The 18,642-nt window shown below is 39.1% G+C and overlaps 1 protein-coding gene across 5 annotated transcripts in view; it reads right to left on the bottom strand.

Annotated features, from left to right (window-relative positions):
* The window catches only part of rtel1 (regulator of telomere elongation helicase 1), a 99,917-nt gene that overhangs the window by 70,357 nt on the left and 10,918 nt on the right, over positions 1-18,642 (bottom strand). For 3 of the 5 annotated variants that reach the window (XM_047608764.1, XM_047608753.1, XM_047608772.1), the window contains 3 exons: positions 16,406-16,604; positions 13,614-13,707; positions 13,090-13,171 (listed from right to left, as the gene is read on the bottom strand). In XM_047608764.1, coding sequence (XP_047464720.1) covers positions 13,090-13,171; positions 13,614-13,707; positions 16,406-16,604 — 375 coding nt within the window. Of the gene's footprint in view, positions 1-13,089; positions 13,174-13,613; positions 13,708-16,405; positions 16,605-18,642 lie in introns of those variants that run through there. The other 2 variants (XM_047608782.1, XM_047608791.1) reach the window with 2 other exon arrangements.

Below are 18,642 nucleotides of genomic sequence, written 5' to 3' on the forward strand. Positions count from 1 at the left end.
GGTTTTGTATGTTCCTTGTAAGATTCTTTGTAAATACGTGACTAAAAATGAGTGATATATTTCTGAAAAAAGAGTAGTGCATTTATGCTTTATAGTAGTTCTGATTTTGTAATTGTGGCTGGCCAGCATTCCTGGTAGGCATGCACAAATGCAGATACGTACGTACACACATGCACACACATTAGTGTGTGTCTGTGTGTGAAAACACTCATAAACTACATATATCAAATACAGAAACTAAGCTTTTTTTTTTTTTTTAACAACAGGCCTATGCAATGGGTAAATGGTGCAATTTGGTAATCAACAGTAAATTTTTCAAATTTCATGCCTTCAGGATATATAATTAGTATTGTACAATGCATTGTTATTTTGCGGCATGTCTGTGCATTCAAAAAATGTAGTTATAATGGGAGTCAACGCAGCAAAAACAGCCACTAACAGTAAGAGAGGGAGTTTTAATGAAAATCTGATGTTGGTGTTAATCCAGGGAGTTAAATCCAAGCTACTCTTGGAGTGACTCCCAGAATGTCAACGTATCTGTGATGTGTTTGCCTAAAGAGCGGGCCAGCTCTGAGCAAGGAAAGCAGACTACACTTTGTTTCCACTCCCTTCGACTTTACCAAGTATCTTTCTGTAAGTAAATGAAAGGCAACATGTCTATTAAACAATACTTTCTATGCATTAGTATTTTGTATGTGTCGATAATAAGTCTCACGGAGTCCTGTCTGTAACTGATATCGGGACAAGGTAAGTCCCATGTTAAGGTTAGCATAACTGTTGTGCTGTTTTTTGATGGGTGCAATAATGTTCTTTTTGCACCAGAGTGTTGATGGATATATAAAATTTGCTTAACGTAATGATGTAGCACGTACACAGGGCCAGTGATGGGAGTAACAGCGTTAAAATAAACGCTGTTACTAACAGTGTTACTTTTTTCAGTTACGGGGTAATCTAACTTATTACTGTTTCCATCTTTATAACGCCGTTTTCGTTACTGAAAATTAAATGGGGCGTGTTAGCCGCCACGGGAGCCACAAAGCTGTTTTTGGTGAGGAGAGGAGGAAGGGGCGAAACTACCACATAGGTGACGGTGATTGGCTAAGGTGCAGTAAGCTTTCACGATAAGCCAATCACAGACAGTGTTCAGTTTATACACAATTCTGCAATGCCGAATGTGGAGAAAAAGCTGTGAGCTGTCACTGGTTGGACCAGGTCGACCCGGGTTTTTCTCTCTGATGCTGATATATCTGCCTGTTACATTCTGACTAGAGGCCTGACAGACTGGATCATTGTAGCTCAAAAACAAGTTTTGATCTTCTCCCAGAAGACTGATCTCTGAAGGGCAGAGATTGTTGTTCCTTTTTTTCAATCAAACAAATCAAATGTGTTGTTACACGATCTTTAATAGAAGCGCATAGGTGAACGGCGACAGTGTTTATATACAGTTTGTATAGCGTTCTCCCACACTTTAACGATCATGGCAGCGTTCTGCATCGGAGAAAATGAGGGAAATTTCGGGCTCTGTACAGGACACAGTGATTTATTCTAATATCAGCAGCCTTTTGAAAGAGCGGAGGTTCGACAGGTCCATTCTTCAGGTCATGAAGACATTGTAATTTTACCTTCAATGTCCGCGATGATGTATGAGGGAGGAAAAAACAGACACGCAGCTCTCACAGCGGGGGGTACGACCTCGGACTTTTGCCGATGTGAAAGCGGTATATGTCTACCAGTTGGGGTCTGAGGTGCAATAAATATTAAAAGTTCTAAGTTGTAAGTAAGTGTCTATGCAATTCCATACTTTGCAACTGGGTTATGAAACCTGCTAAGAAAAAATACAATCTATTAAACAGAACTTAAAAAAGGGAAGAGTAACGCAATAGTTACTTTCCCTGGTTACTTTTATAGTGGAGTAATTCAGTTACTAACTCAGTTACTTTTTAGGAAAGGTAACTATTAACTATAACTAATTACTTTTTAAAAGTAACGTGCCCAACACTGGTGAACACCAAGGTGAGGATGCCCCACCTGGAGAACTTCAGACATTAGAGGAACAACTTGTCCAGTTCCTGACCATTAAGAACATCTATATATAGACAGAGCACATCTCAGCCTGTCACACTCAATTGTGGCACAAGATAACAAGATGAAGACGATTGTTGTCCAGTTTGCTAATCGAAAGCATAAAGTTAATGTTTTGCGACAGTCCAAAAAAAGGGGACTGGAGTTTACATTAATGAGCACTTGACTCATCAAGAAAAATGCAGAAATAGCAAGAAATAGCCGTATGCTGAGAAAGCAAAATAAAATTCAAGCAACATGAATCAAGAATGGAAAAGTGTTCATAAAGCTAAATGGACCACGAGATCAAGCCAGAGTGGTTGTCATACAGGGTCTGAGAGATTTGGAACAATACACATGAAAATGGCTACAGTCTGGTTGGGTCACTGTAAGACAGACAAGAATGTGTGTTAAAATGGTTCAACAATATAGACCATGGATATATTATTCATCATAAGATATCATTTTCAACAGATTTCTGTAAATGTCTTCTTTAAATTGTCTTTGTTCACCTTTAGACTATGAGGAATGAAAGTCTCTTGGAGGGTGAAAATTCTTCGGTTGGGTTCAGCCGCAACTTAAAAAAAATATCAAAAACTAAACTTAAGTTTTCTACAGTGAACTGAACATAAAACATTTAGTTTTGAGAACGACATTGATCCAGAGGTAAATTTCTATAATGATTATGTATCCAAGGCTGAATATTATTCTGAAAATCAGTTTAATAACCTTAATTTAGCTGGTTTCTCCATTGTACATTTTAATAGTAGAAGCCTTTATAAAAATTTTGTTTATATCAAAGATTATTTGAAATCTTTAAAACGTAAGCTTCTAGTTATTGCTATAAATGAAACTTGGTTAACTCAACTTTATTTATATAGCACTTTAAACAACAGCTACAGCTGAGGCTGAGACGGATAAAATAAGAGGATAAAAACATAACACAATTAAAAGCAATAAAACAATAAAATAATACACTGTACAATTTGGCTGTGAAATCCACAGTATGGTAAAATATCACAGCAAAACACTGTGTACTGTAAAAGTGTTACAGTAAAATAGCAAGTACTGTAAAACATTACAGTAAAATATTAGTAACATGTCATGTACTGTAAACAATTACAGTACAAAACTAATGTACTGGAAAATACTACAGTAAAACATTATGTACTGAAAAATATATTTACAGTGTGACACAAATTTGGCCATTTATACATTTATAATAAATCAGTAGTTAGACAGGCAGACAGAGAGACTGTATATTTCCAGAGATATTCTCTTGAAATACCTTGGAATGGACTGCAATCTAACGCCAACCTGTGAGAGGCAGCAGTGTGCCACACAGCATGTAGTCTTCCAGAAATGCACCTTTCAAGGAGTGGAGCAACACAGAAAGCATCACTGAAGTAAGCGTTTAAATAAATAAATACTTTCTCTTGACTAAGGTTAAGCAAAATCAACTTTGTCAAATATTTTGAAACCTTTTTCAGGCAGCTTAGTTGTAAAAGCAGCTTCTTCACTGAAGTAAACTGTGAGCTACAGAAATCATCAGTTAGCTGATAAAAATGTGTTATGCATTTAAAAATTGTAAGTTCAAAACAGCTTTGATTCCTGCATTTATTTGTTATGTGAAAATTCACAGAAATATTGTTAATGTCAGATTTCAGTGTGGACATGCAGAATGCCCCGCTGCTTGCATGACACTGCGTGCACTTCAAAAGCACATGTACCACTTTCATTGGCATGTTGCAAAATCAGTGCCACAAAAACACGTGGAAAGACAGGGTCTACAATGTAAAATAGAGGGTTGTAGCTTGTGTCTTGTCCTTATGACAAGAATTCTAAACATTTTCATGTCCGTTCGTCCTTCTCCTCACACATGAGCCGGAAACACAAAATAACTCCCTGCAACCCTATTCCTGCTACTGCTAGCTCATTAAACAGTGAAACAAGTCTGGATGGTGTGAATGATGGAATGGAGGAGTTGGATGATAAAAATGCACCTGCAACTAATGCTGTAGATGAGACTGAACAGTTTAGCCTTATTCTATCTACAAATGCAGGCAAAAATGCTGCTACCAGCCAGTGTTATTCAAAAACTAACTGGAGAATTCCAGGAGGTACATAGTCAAAGCACAGATCATCTATTATCTAAATTATCCAAAGACCTAACTAGGTTAAATGTAAGAATATCTGAAAACGATATTACAGATCTCATTGATAATCTCCTAAAAAATGACCTCCTGAAAAGGTCCAACGAGGGAGTATTTAGAAGTGATAAAACACGCAAGGAGATTGCAGCACACAACAGATTTTCCACTGACCCAATGCAGCTGGTCTTGTGCAGGGAGGAGGAATTTCTTGGTCAGGAATAAGTATTTTCACCTCTAGTATGTGACTTGAAAGAAATGGAAGACACTGTAATTTATGGTCCTGATGGGAACACTGTACGGGGTACTGTGATCGCTATAGCTGGGGACAATCTAGGATCACACTGCATTGGAGGTTTTACTGAAAACTTCAGTAAAAGCCAATATTTTAAGTACTGCCTCATAGACAGGGAAACTTTACAGCAAACACCAACAAAATCAGGTCCTGTTAGATCAATAGAAACCTATAACTACTGTGTGGCACAGGCATCATTAAAGCAGGAAATGATCAACGGGGTAATATCTGACTCAGTTTTCAATCAGCTGAAGTATCACCATGTTTGCCAGCCAGGACTACCTCCTTGTTTGGGTCATGGCCTGTTTGAAGGCATTGTTTCTCTTGATCTTGCTATGTATATAAAGCACTTGGTGACAACTGGGAAGCAGTTCAATTATTGTCAGCTGAACAGGGTAATATCAGTCTTCCCATACAAAGGCAGGGATGCTAAGGGGAAGCAACAAAGTTTAAGGACCAACTTTACCAGACTGACATTCAGAGGGCTGTCAATCCCAAAGGCCTTTGTCCACAGAACACTACTGAAACACCCTCTGTCACATTCAAAGGGACATTGTATAAAAGAGGAATGGCTGTTGTAGCTGACCAGAATGATGCTGGCTACAAATTTGGAAAAATCGCACTCATACTGATCAATCAGTCATGTGTGCATTTTGTGATAGAGCAGTATCAGTCAATACCTGTTGTGGATCTTGGTGTGCACTGTCTACAAAGTACTAATGAAGCTGTGTGACCATGGACATGTGGTTGGACATGTTCCAGATGCCATGGGACAAAATGAGGCACACTCAAAAGAGCCATTGATGCTGGTAAAGAAGATCGCCGTAAAAGTTGTTGTCGATACCATGAGAGAACATTCCTCTAACCCAACACACAAAGACTGCACTGCAGCTGCAAAAGCTATAACCCAGACGTATCCAGGCAGCTTTTTAGATAAAACTGAGGAGGGAGAAATAATTGGATGTGGATACTTCAGTTTTCTGAATCAGCTCAAGACCAGAGTTGAGTATGTCAATAAAGGCAACACACTCCCAGTGGAAGCACAGACGCTCTATAACAAGTGATGATGAACAGCCGTCAGCTGCCAAATGTGCTAAAATTGACAGTTATGGGTGTATTAATTGGCAGCCACAGCACGCAGAGGTGGAAACATTTGAATCACTTCAAGAAAAGAGGAAAGGGGTGGTGGATACAGTCAATCAAGATGGGCTAAGGACAACTGAGAGAGGTAGGATGAAGAAGTTAATGACAATCACATATACAAAACAGCGAGAGGACATACATGTAGACCCACCCACCAGCATTCTGGACCTAAGTGAGAAATGGCCATTTCAGTCATGTCAGTGTTTGTATTCTAGAATTCCTGTTCTATAGAGTACTTATTTGTTGTGAACACATACAGTAGGTGATGACCATTATCATCATGATGCTGATCAGATAATGGAAATCAGTAACTGTAATCTAATTGTTTACTGTGTAGGTATTCTTTCTGCCATAAACACTCTTTAGGCTTCTTGCAATCAAATAGGTTTGTTGCATTTGTCTGAAAACTAGTGACAGATTGTATTGAGGCCAGGCTTAAGAAAAATTAAATTAACTTTTAACCATACAAGTAAAAACTATAAGTTACAGACCACTTGCATGTACTGTTTTTCAATGACTTTGTTCATCTAAATTCTAATATTCTCAGGTGACTACAACTCCTGCTGATGCTGAGGCCCAGTTCTCCCTTTCCATCATCCCTAGGCCCATTGCGCTAGGTAAGTAGTCTTATAAAGATAAGTACAATTAAGTAGGCATAGCGAGTACAGTTAGGTTACTCTTGTAGCAGCTCTGGTTCCCAAATAATCAATTTCTCACAGGACAAAAGTGAATAGGATATGCAGAAATCACTGTATTGTTACTGAATTGTTGTTTGATGTTTGATTATTGCAGGAGACATGGTGTGGTTGGCAAAAAACTGGATGCTGTCCATAGAGGGCCGTGTTTTCATCCCAGATTCACCTCCCATGCCAGATGTCTTGTTCGCCAGTTTCTATGTGTTTAATATTGAATATCAGGTGGAAGCAGCCACAACACTGGATTTTACTCAAAGGTATTGCTCACAGTACATATTGCACATCACAGTTTGTTTTTAACATTTATTTTTACTTGCTTGTCTTCTTTAAATGTGTTTGTACCATGTACTTAAAATGCATGTATGAGGGCTTTCTCCAAGTATTTAAAACCAGTTGATGAAAACATTAACATTATCATTATTAGCATTATATCATAGAGGAATTTTAGAAAAAGATTTACACGGACGATTCATTTTTGTCCACTAAATGTATACACTGGTGTCCTTAAGTGGAAGATCATAGATGTTATGGATATTTGCAGGGCAATACATGAAAGGAGTTCTTAAGATCAAGATTCCAACCATCATATATCATATACATTTGTATGTTTGAACAAATTTATTGGGGACTTTGACAAAAAAATAACATTTTACTCTTTAATTCATATCATTTTGAGTTGGTGTTAACCCTGAAATACAACTTCTGCCCTGTAATTATCAAATGAGAGTTTGTTTTTTCTATAAACTTGATTTATCCCAAGAGGACTCCATTTAACTTGATGTGCACATACCACTGGCCTGGTGATTCTAAATATTAACTTCCGGTTTTATTTATATTAGGTTCCTTGTCAGGATTAATCTTGACTCAAGTAAGTGCAGTGCCAAGGTCCAGACAAGCTGGAAAACTGGAAGAACTGTAAAGCGGAAGACCTCATATATGAACCCATGTGTCCTTTCTTTCATCAGAGATGTAGGGACTTAGCCCGTTCAAAATGGAGGACAAGGCCGCATGACTCTCTTGTTCCCCAGACAAAGAAGGCCTTTGGACTCAATCTCCCAGCAGCCTTCACCTTTTCACGCCTAGGTGAAAACCTGTGTGTGACCCGCATTGGTCACTGTATAGCCAAGACCTCTGAGGTTATCGAGCTGATAAAAGGGAGAGATGCCCCTCTTTCTTTCTCTTACTCTCACCTCTTCGTCTCTCACCGCTCTTACTCTTAGCGAGGAGCTGGCTGCTCCTCGCTCCTTCTCTCTCCAACCTCCGTGAGGCTCGCACAAGGCAGAGGCCTCCACTGGACTGGACCTTGAGTACCTACCAAAGTATTTAAGGATGGAACCAACTAGCATGACACAAAGTCTGCTAGTTGAGTTAACAAGCGAAGGCACAACAAAACAAATCAGAACAACCATTGGACTCTTCAAGGAGAACCAAGGACCCTCCTCCACAAAACTGGAACTCCACAGCACGGACAGCTGTCGTTCATTCAACAAGGACAGCAACTATTGGACGTTTCAACCCCACAACAGCAGGACCGGCAAATCAGCACACTAACCACCATCTTTTCTTCTGGGACATGACTGGGTAACGTAGTTGGGCCTAGTTAGCTTACCTCGCACATTACTTGACTAAACATAAATAACTTCAACCTTGCCAATGTATGTAGTGATTGAAATCAATAAAAAACTTGAGCGTTGTTGTTGTCATCTATAGTCTATAGTCATTTAACCTGCAACTTGAATTTGTGACCTCGGTGGCGAACAAAGGACCCACCTTTGTTCCCCTCCCCCCACATCACATGCGGGTGGCCTTAGAGGCCATCTTCGAGACCAGTTGGTTGTAAACCTCTTTGTCTCAGGACAAAGCAACCATCCTCTGTCTTATTTCACTGAGGTCACACTCCACACCTCATACAGACACATGGTTTCACTCACACACACACTCACATGTGTTCACAGTGTATGTAGCTCACTTTAGTTTAATGTTTTGTTATTTAATTTTCTAGATGTGTCCAATAAACCTTCTTTGAAACTTTGCTCATCTATTGATGTTGTATAAGAGTGACTATACCAACCTTTACGCTCTAGAACTCTTAAATCCTTCAGGTTTGCTATTATTAATAGAGTACCATTGTTTGTGATTATTAGGTTAATTATTAATCGGGGTTCTGTGTTAATAGTTAGTATACCCACCTTCATGAGACAGACTTTTGGTAAATTGGCTGTCTGGTGCCCCGAGGTAGATTGAATGTCAATTAAATCCTATCCATTCCAATATTTTTATATATATTTTATATATTTATATTTTGATATTAATATTTTACTAATTTGATAGCCAATACACGCCTGAGTGCGCCATAAATAGCGCCCTCTATGTCAAATAGAGCTCAATATTTATAATGCATCACCTCAATCGGCACTGTCTGTAGGAGGCAGTGTTCAATCCCCAACATAAATGGTGCTTCTGTGAGAGGCATCATATTCTTTATATTCTTACTAATATATTTATACCACAGTTGTGCCAGAGCACAACAGGGACTTTGACTGGCAAAATGACTAGATGGAGGTGAGGTTCTGATAATGACTTGATCTATAAAGACTTTGTTTTAGTGATCTTTGTCCATGAAGACAGATTTCGGTTTTATTTGTCCAAGGTTTAAGATATTATCTGTCTATCTTCCTTTATCTGCCTCCGTTAGTCAGTTAGTTAGTTATATAGATGCAGATTTTGTAATTATTATTTCAAACAGCCTAGCAAAAACTGAAATTTCAGTCTGGAAACATCAACACCATAATTCCATGACTTCACCATGAATGCGAGATTAACACTAAAGATAAATACTGTTCTAACATGGGTAAAAAAAAATATCCCTTAATCACTGTCCTTCATTCACTTAATCAACTTAATTTCTGATTTACTATGACTATATATTTTTCAGGTATCTGCCATCTGTTTGGCTGTGGAACAGCACTGTGGAACTGGAGGACTGAATGGTGATGGAATCACTAAGAGACACAAGATCCTAAAAGGGGCGGAGTCGTACAATCATTTGTTTATCAAAGACACTTTTGTTCAACCATGGACTTGGGTGAGCTCTCTGCACACACATTTGTCTGTACAGGGCAAAACACTACTGTGATAATACTGATGTAATAAAGTTTTAAAATACGTTATAGGTAACATCTAATGTCAGGTTAAATGTAATTTGCTTTTTGCAGTTAGCATTAATTTTTTTTTCTCAACATTCAATAATTCATTTTGTCTGATATGTATTTGTGTCATTTTCCTGGGTAAACAGTCAAAATAAAGCAATGTAGTATCGAGTTGGAACACAGCTGGAGTTATTTTTTAACTCTCTACCTCAAATACTTGATTGACACCTTACATTTAGGTTAAATGAGTGGGCTTTTAGGTGGGAATGTTTGCCACCATTTCTACATTTGGTTGTTTGTGTTCAAACTGTATTTCAATATTGTGTATTATGTATGAATAGCGATAATGCCAAACACTGCTTTTTCAACTACAGAACATTTGTAAAATAGCTTGTCAGAAGAAATGATTTCATATTCTGTGTTGATTTGTTTTTGCCAGTTTTTAAATATGCAATCCGTTTTTTGGATATTAATATCCATTGTTTTATTGTTGTTTATATGTTAAATGTGTAGAGATTGCAGTTGTTTACCGGTTAAGGGTTTATAAAACAGGATAGAGAAGACATGGAAGATAATTATACATGGGGTATCCTATGGAAGACAAAATTCATATTAGCCATGGTATGCTTACCCATTGACCACAAGAAAATATGTTATGCTTGTTACAGTTCAACAATTACAATAGACAAAAATGTATTTTGCTGTCTCTGAAGTTATTGCAGAAACCTAAAAACATCACAATTTTTAAAATGTGAATTTAATTGTAGACAGAACACTAGTAATTTGTGATAGATTAAAAATAATTTTGAAGTTTGAGTTTTACAGTTACAATGCACCTAAGAATACAGTTTTTATATATATATTACTGTGTTCCATTTTGCAGTTACAACATGCCACTGTAGTAAAGTACAGTGCATATAAACTACTGTGTAAATTACTGGCAGATTCTCATGCTGAATGAACGCCATGGAATAAAAATGGATTTTAAGACAAGTTTTAAAAATGTGTAGGAATGAAGAAGCTCAGAGAGGTAAGGCGGAGCGAAAACATTCAAAGATTTAAAAGCAAATAAAAGAATCTTAAAATGGACCCTAAGGTGCATAGGCAGCCAGTGAAGAGAGGCCCCAATGGGAGTTATGAGACGAGCTGCCGCATTCTGGACGAACTGCAGCATATATACTTGACTGTCATCAGCATAGCAATGGAAGGAGATACCATGTTTCCTCAAGATGGAGCCCAAAGGGAGAAGATAGAAGGGGAATAGCAGGGACCCTAAAATTGAACCCTGTGGAATCCCATATAACAGAGAAGCAGAGCGGGACTTAGAACCACCAAGGCTTACAAGCATGGTCCTGTCTGCCAGATAAGACCTGAGCCAAGCGAGAGCAGTACCGCAAATGCCCACTAGGTTTTGGAGCCTTCCCATTAGAATGCTATAGTCCAAAGTGTCAAAGGCTGCGGTTAGGTCCAGCAGGATAAGGACAACAAAATCACCAGTCGTTTGACAGGAGGACATCATTAAAAACTCTCAGTAGAGCTGACTCTGTGCTGTGTAATGTTTTAAAACCAGATTGAAAGACCTCCAGAACATTGTACTCATCAAGAAAAGATTTTAACTGAGCATAACTTTCTCCAAAATTTTTGAGATAAAGGGCAGCTTGGAGATGGGTCTGAAGTTGGCCAGAACACTACGATCAGGTTTTTTTTTTTTTTTTTCACGGGTTGCACTACTGCATGTTCAAAACAATCAGGGAATACACCAGAAGACTGACTGCTGTTAAAATGGCCAAAACTGACTCCCCTATACAAGGAAAGACCTCTTTGAAAAAGTGAGGGGGGACAGTATCACAGGGCGATCCTGATGGCTTAATATGGGCAACCACATCTTCTAAAACCAACACAAACACAGGCTCAAACTTGTTAAACACAGCCGAGCAAGGAACAGGGACAGAAGGGTCAGATGCAGGAGCTGAAATGAGAGCCATTGCAGTAGCAAGCTTGTTGATAAAAAAGTTCAAGAAACTATTGCACATTTCGGGGGATGTCTCTGTGCTGACAGGCTGTGGGGCATTAAGAACAGTATCAATGGTTTTAAATAGCACATGTTGGTTATGGCAGATGGACTCAACAAGTTTTGCCAAATATTCTCTTTTGGTCTCTTTGACAGGGTTCTGGTAACGCTGCCAACAGCCTTTTAGGATCTGAAGAGAAACATGTAGCTTATTTTTCTTCCACCTGCGTTCAGCTCTGCAACACTCCTGTCTAGCAGCTCGAGTTCTGTCATTAAACCAGGGGTCAGGTTTAGTTTTAGGCTGCACAGTTTTTAATAAAGCTACAGAGTCTAGTACGGTCAGGCAGGAGTTATGGAACCAAGAGCAGAGTTCCTTGTGTTAGCAGCTGTTGAGTCAGAGGACATGCAAAGCTGGTTAAAAGCAGACGAGAACTGACCAGCACTGAAGGAGTTAAAAATCCAACGGCACCGAGCAGCAGCGCCAAGTTTAACTGTAGCACAAGAGAAAGGGACTTCAAACACTACAGGCATATGATCAGAAATCATGTTGTCACAGATCTCCAAGTCAGACACAGAAAGACCGTGTGAGAGAACCAGGTCTAATGTGTGTCCATGTTCGTGTTTGGGACCAGACACACACTGCACCAAGTTAAAAGAGTCAATAATGTTTAAAAAGTCCTTAACCAGGGGTTAATCAGGACAACACACATGAATATTAAAATCTCAGACGAAAAGGGCACGATCATACTTAGGCATCATGTCAGCCAGAAGATCAGAATCGTGGCATTGGCAACTAGCTGTGGCATTTCCACTGGCATCCCCAGATGCCATGGCCCATGCCACTGTTTAGTGGAGATGCCACTGTCAATGTCACTTATGCCGCTGTTTGTCCAAGACAATAGGGTCTTGCAGCAGGCCTCTAGCGTGGGACCACCTATGTGCCAAAAGCTCAGAACAATAAGTACGCAAGAAACTTCGAAATAATAAAAATAACAGTAAAACAATTAATTTCTTATGCAGAACACATGTTGATTTTGACTATTCTTTATACGTTGTGTCAATTCAGACGTCTTCAGACAATCTGATTTGTTATTGACGCTATATAAATAAAATTGAATTGAATTGAATCAAATCAAATTTAATCTACCTGCTGAGCCCTTTCTGATGTATGAGAAGTTGCTCAGGATGGGTGTCAGCTCTGACTCCCTGATTGCTAATTACTTGTCTGACAGGGCCCAGTTTGAGTGGCTGGGGGGCTCCCTGTCAGATACCGTTGTCAGTAATGTGTGGGCACCACAGGGGACTGTCCTATCTCCTTTTCTGTTCTGATTTGTAATACCGTTCTCTGAAGCAAATGAAGGGCTCCGTCACATTGGATAACATTAATGTTGATGAATTCACCATGAGAAGAAAACTGAAGAATCATGGTGTATATGGCAGGGTGGCACGTGTCCAACTCAAAAAAATGTTTCAGTTTATTTTATATAAATGCTTTACAGACCTGCCAAAAAACATTTCAAAGTATTGTACTACTAAACAACCAAATAGTATGAAACTCATAACAGATATCAGTTTTGTAGCTCACCTTGACATGGTTACTGTCCTGATGCATGACTTCCTGGTTGATACATAGCTGCTCTCTTGACCCCAGCACACAAACATTTGGCCTAAATTAGTGGAGACTGGCATTAGGGTTACATACCATGGACATATGGACTAAACTAAGATTGCTTGAGTGTATTGCCCCCAGAAAGGTGCAATGAGAAAAGCTGTTAAGGCTTAAAAATTCCATCATACTATGCCCTTTCACAGACATCAAACAAATTTAAAGTAGTTAAACTCAGTTCAGACTATGTTACATTACTGAAGCTCAGTAAGTTAAAAAAAAGTTCCATTACACACATGAGGTAAAGCAAAGGCCTGTCTTGGGTGCAATATGCATTTTAGAAAGGTTTAAATAATGGTGTGGTACTCAAAATTTTGGAGTTTTAAAAGACTAAAATTTTAAAATATTTTAAGTTATTAAATCCTGATAAAAAGAGAAAAAAACTGTCCACAATACACATCAACATTCAGCGCACATAATAATATAAAAAATATATATTTTACCTGTATGAAGTGGTCTTTAACTCATTCATAACCTGTGCAAGCTGAGAGTGTGTCCTGGATGCGTATATGATCTTGGGGACATCTGTGTAGTAGGCTGCAAAACAATAAACATAGAAAATAATGTACGGTAAACTGACCCTATGGTAAAATCTAGTTTGGATGGACTATCACAGCCATATATCCCTTAGGTAAATACATAAAATTACATGCATGAAAAATATAGCTCTGTGCAGCAATGTGGGGGGTCCAAGCTCGTCGACCATCGGCCATAAGCCTTGACGTTTCGAGTGAATTGGCGAAGGATTGGCGGAAATACGAGCTGACTTCCTGGTTGGCAGCTTCGCCGGCAATTTAATTGGCTGTAGCGGACAAACAGATTGGATAATGAAAATGCCACAAAGTCACTTTTGTGCAGTTCGGTCTAAAGATAGTCTGTGCCAATTTTCGGACAAAATTTGCAACCCGTGAAACTTTTCAACGGTTTTCGAAAAAATCCAATATGGCGGACAAATTCTTGCAATTGCGTGAAAAGTTTCAAAGCGTCCGACCAAGTTTGGTCTTCGGAAGTCAAAGTGTCGCCCAGATACGAGCAAACTTCCCGCCGACAACGATTGGGTTCCAGCAGCTTTGCTGCTTGGACCACAATAATAATAGTAACAAAAACAATGGGGTTCCTGCAGTGAAGCTGCTTGGACCTCCAATAATAATAATAACACTAACAAAAACAATAAGAAAACGTAGAATCACAATAAGAAGAAAAGAAGAAAACTCATTGTGTCCACTTAGGACCGAGTCAGGACCCATATTGCCAAATGTGATGTCAATATGTCACACTGTTGTGGAGATATGAGCTCACATTGAAAACGGCGCCTTCGCCGCTGATTTTGACCCCCATGGACTAAAATGTGACTAACTACAGGCATTTCGTCTAAAAGACTAAGACTAAGACTAAATCTAAATGGCTGCCAAAAACAACACTGGCCTGTAAAATACTGGGAGAACATAGTCTGGTCAAATGAGAGCAAAACTGAACTTTTTGGATGCCAAAACACACACGTTTGGAAGATAAAATGCACTGCACATCACCCCAAAAACACCATACCGACAGTGAAGTTTGGAGGTGGAAACATCATGGTGTGGGGCTGTTTTTCTGCATATGGTACTGGCAATCTTCATATAATTGAAGGGAGGATGAATGGAAAAATGTACAGAGACATTCTTGAGAAAAATCTGCTGCTATCATGATGAAGATGAGACAAGGGTGGACAATTCAACAAGACACTGATCCCAAACACCGTGCCAATTTTCCATCTGGGAAATCTCGAAAGGGCCACGGGGGACTACTGCCAGAGGTACCATCTCTGTCAACATGGGAATCAAACCCACAACCAGAGCTAATCAGACAGACATATGATCATCTTTCACTGAGCACTGATACTGAGGAGCTGGATATTCGCTTCACACCAAACCTAGGCGGCCAAAATCTTTTGGCAGGATGTCTGAGACCCAGCCATTCTGTTGCCACAGAGACCAGACCCACAGCCAGGCCACAACTGCTGCGTCAAAAGGGGCCAGTGCCAGGGTGCATATAATAATAAGAAGAAACACACAGCGTAACTGTGTGTTGCCCCATGGCCCCAATAATGACCTGATAGCTGACAGCTTTCACAACGGATAATACAAGACATTCCTGGTTACTGCTGATCAGTCTACAGCACCTGGGTGGAACATTAGTCCATTCTGCATTACAGAACCTCTTTGGTTCTGAGATGTAGATGGGTTTCCTCACATGAACTGCTTGCTTCATGTCTTTCCACAATATTTCTATTGGATTAAGACTTGGTCATTCCAAAACATTCTTCTTCAACCATTCTTTTGTAAAATGACTTGTGTGCTTGGTGTCATTATCCTGCTACATGACCCACTTTCTCTTAAAAGTCAGCGCACACACGTCCTAACACTAAGAATGTGCTGGTATAATTCCAAATTCATTGGTTTATCAAGTTGGGCAAGTCTGGCAAGTTTTCTTGGCCAAGATGCAACATAACAGGCCTAAACAAGGACACCAGCACCCCCATGTTACACGGACGGCATGAGGTTCTGATGCTAGAATTTAGTGTTGTGACACCAGGGTAGAACTGTTTGATTTAAATACGAGGTGCCATATTCGGAAACATTTCCACAAAATATTTTCCCCAATAGTCTTCTGGCCTGTCTACATGATGTTTAGCAAACTGCAAAGAATTTTGTTTTTAGAGAGCTGTGGCTTTTTCATTGCCATTATTCCATGCATACCATGGTTGTTGAGTATTCTCCTGAAGATTAATTCATGAACATTAATATTAGGCAACGTGAGAAAGGGTTTTTGTTGCTTAGACGTTACCCTTGGTTCCTGTGTGACATCTGAGACTATTATATGTCTTTTTATGAACTACACAGATCAAGCACTCCTGTGTTTACAGTCTGACTGTGGATTTCTGGATCGTCTTTAGACAAGGTTTTGTAAACTTTTCCAGTCTAATAAACAACAACTGTTATCATTAGGTCCTCAGGGAGCGTCTTTGTCCGTGCTATCATACATTTCCACAAATGTTTGTTGCAGACTGTGACAAAGCCCTCATTACATTGTTTGGAAACACTTCTGAACAGACTGATTCTCATTTGACCTTGAAATAGTTTTGTAATCTACTTTTAGATTTTATAGATGTACTGTAAAATTGATAATTTTCCTAAATAAACACAAACACAAGTATTTAGTTTCAGTTTTTAGTATTTGTGTAAATGGGGCATACTTGGATTGTTTCCATCAGTAACAGCCATCCCCCAGGATGAGAGTGGTGTATTTTGGAACATTTTCTTCCCGCCAAGTCTGTCTGCTATCTTGCATGCAGAGATGGTATCTTTGAAGTGTTCCCTCCAGGCAAGTGTGGCACATAATAGGCACAGGGTTTTACCAGTACCGGTTGGACTCTCCAGAACTCCATTCACCTTCTGTAACACACAAGTAGAGAGGTACATTGATTTAATCTTTTCTAGAGTTTCTGTAATAGAGGACCATGATAACCAATGTTTAATGACAGCCTGGCCACCCACTCACATTCCAGGAGGAGAGAACAGGTCCCTACTGTCCCACTTAAGAACATGTTCCATTATACTAAGTGATACATTAATAACACTAAGCAATGCTGTTTGGGTTTCAGCATACTTGTATAGCTTAATTCACATTACAGATATGGAGCTCTTACGATGGAACTAGAACCTGGATCCACCTAACAAAGCTCTCTCAGGAATACATTTGTTAACTCTGTCTTGCAGCTTGTAGACTTGTTTTTGACAATGATGGAAGAAAATGCAAGTAGACTTTGACTTAGACTTTAATGAAGCATGAGGGAAATTACTTGGTCACAGTAGCTTAGCACATAAAAGAAACATTCTTAAAACACACAAGTAAAAAGAGATAAAATAAAATGAGATTAAAATAAAAAAAAAACACAGAATAAACATTTGTTAACATTATGAACAAATGTACAAAAGTAGTTGACAAAACACTGTCCATGGTGATCCAGTTGTTTGATCAGTTGCATAGCAATGGTGGCATGGATCGGGTCACACGGCATTTCCTTGTCCACTGAGGGAGGGATGTTAACTCCAACACCCAGGAATAGGTCTCCATCTGTCTTTAGACTCCAGGGGCCTCATTTATTAACTGTGCTTACGCACAGATCTGTGCAAGAAGCAAGCACATTCCAACGCAAAGTATTCATATATCAATTTTTACTTGTGCTTACAAAAGTGTGTAAATTTACACACAACTCTGACAACTCTGTGTGTACATACAAAATCTAGTAGTAGAACAGTGGAACTACACATAGAACCCATTAAGAGAGTCACGGTGTTAAGCAACCTCTCAAACTTCACATGTTACCTCTTATAATAATGTTCAATCGGTGGTTTAGCAGACACTTTGAATAATTGACATGAGAAGCTATAAAAGACAACCTGAAAAAAAAGTAGAAGTACACTACTATTTATTATCTTGTATTATTGGAGGATTTTGAGAACCGTGCGTTTTCACCGAGCGTTAATTAATCTGATCTGTCTAACATCGCTTCCCCAAAAACATATTGATGGATTTATGCCGTGATTTAAAACTCTTGTTGGAGCGAGAGACAAACTCCACCAAAGCCTCCGAGTGCTCATCCAGCTTCTGTCCACCCTGAGATGTTTGGCTACTGGAACATTTCAGCGCAAGTTTGGAGTACATGCGGCATTTCTCAGCCGATGACGGTAGTTTTGGATGAAATAATCTCTCTGGCCTCGGTTTACAGTTCCTATACAGATATCACCAACAAGCCCAAATTAAACGAGAATTTCGGCCCATTGCCCGATTACCAAACATAATTTGGAGCCATAGATTGATCCGCATCGCAATAAACCACACAATAGTTACATGAACGGGGAAGGATTTCGTTCAATCAATACACAAATAACGGGAGATGCAACTACTTCTGGTAGAAACGCACTTCAGTGAAAACCTCAAAAACTCATTCAAACTAGAGAGTGGATCATACCAAGATTTTAGGTCAGTCCTGTTAGCTGATGTTTGGAATGTGAGAAATTTCATTTTTCTTTATTTTAATTTGCTCTGATTAAATGTATTTAACATTTGCGATACGCATGCATTAATCTGTTTCGACCACTCGTTTATTTGCAGTCAAATATTTGCGATGTTGGTTGGATGATGGTTTATTTTATTTATGGATTTGGTGGGGTCTTGTTGATTTTGCAACAATGATTTTCTACCAACTCCTCCGTCATTTCAAGCTCCGGGGCACACAGGCTCTTTCTCTTTGCAGTGATTTCAGTGACGGTGTCGCACGTTTGATAAATCTGGATTTTTTTGTACTTACACACATTCTAAATTTCATTCCTATGTCAGAATTTGGAACTTTTTGTTTGCTCTGTCTGGTATTTTCGAGCGTTTGTGATTAACCATTAATCCAAATGTGTTGGTTGTGTTAATTGAATC

This window comes from Mugil cephalus, chromosome 1 (assembly GCF_022458985.1).
Source record: "Mugil cephalus isolate CIBA_MC_2020 chromosome 1, CIBA_Mcephalus_1.1, whole genome shotgun sequence".
NCBI lineage: Eukaryota > Metazoa > Chordata > Actinopteri > Mugiliformes > Mugilidae > Mugil > Mugil cephalus.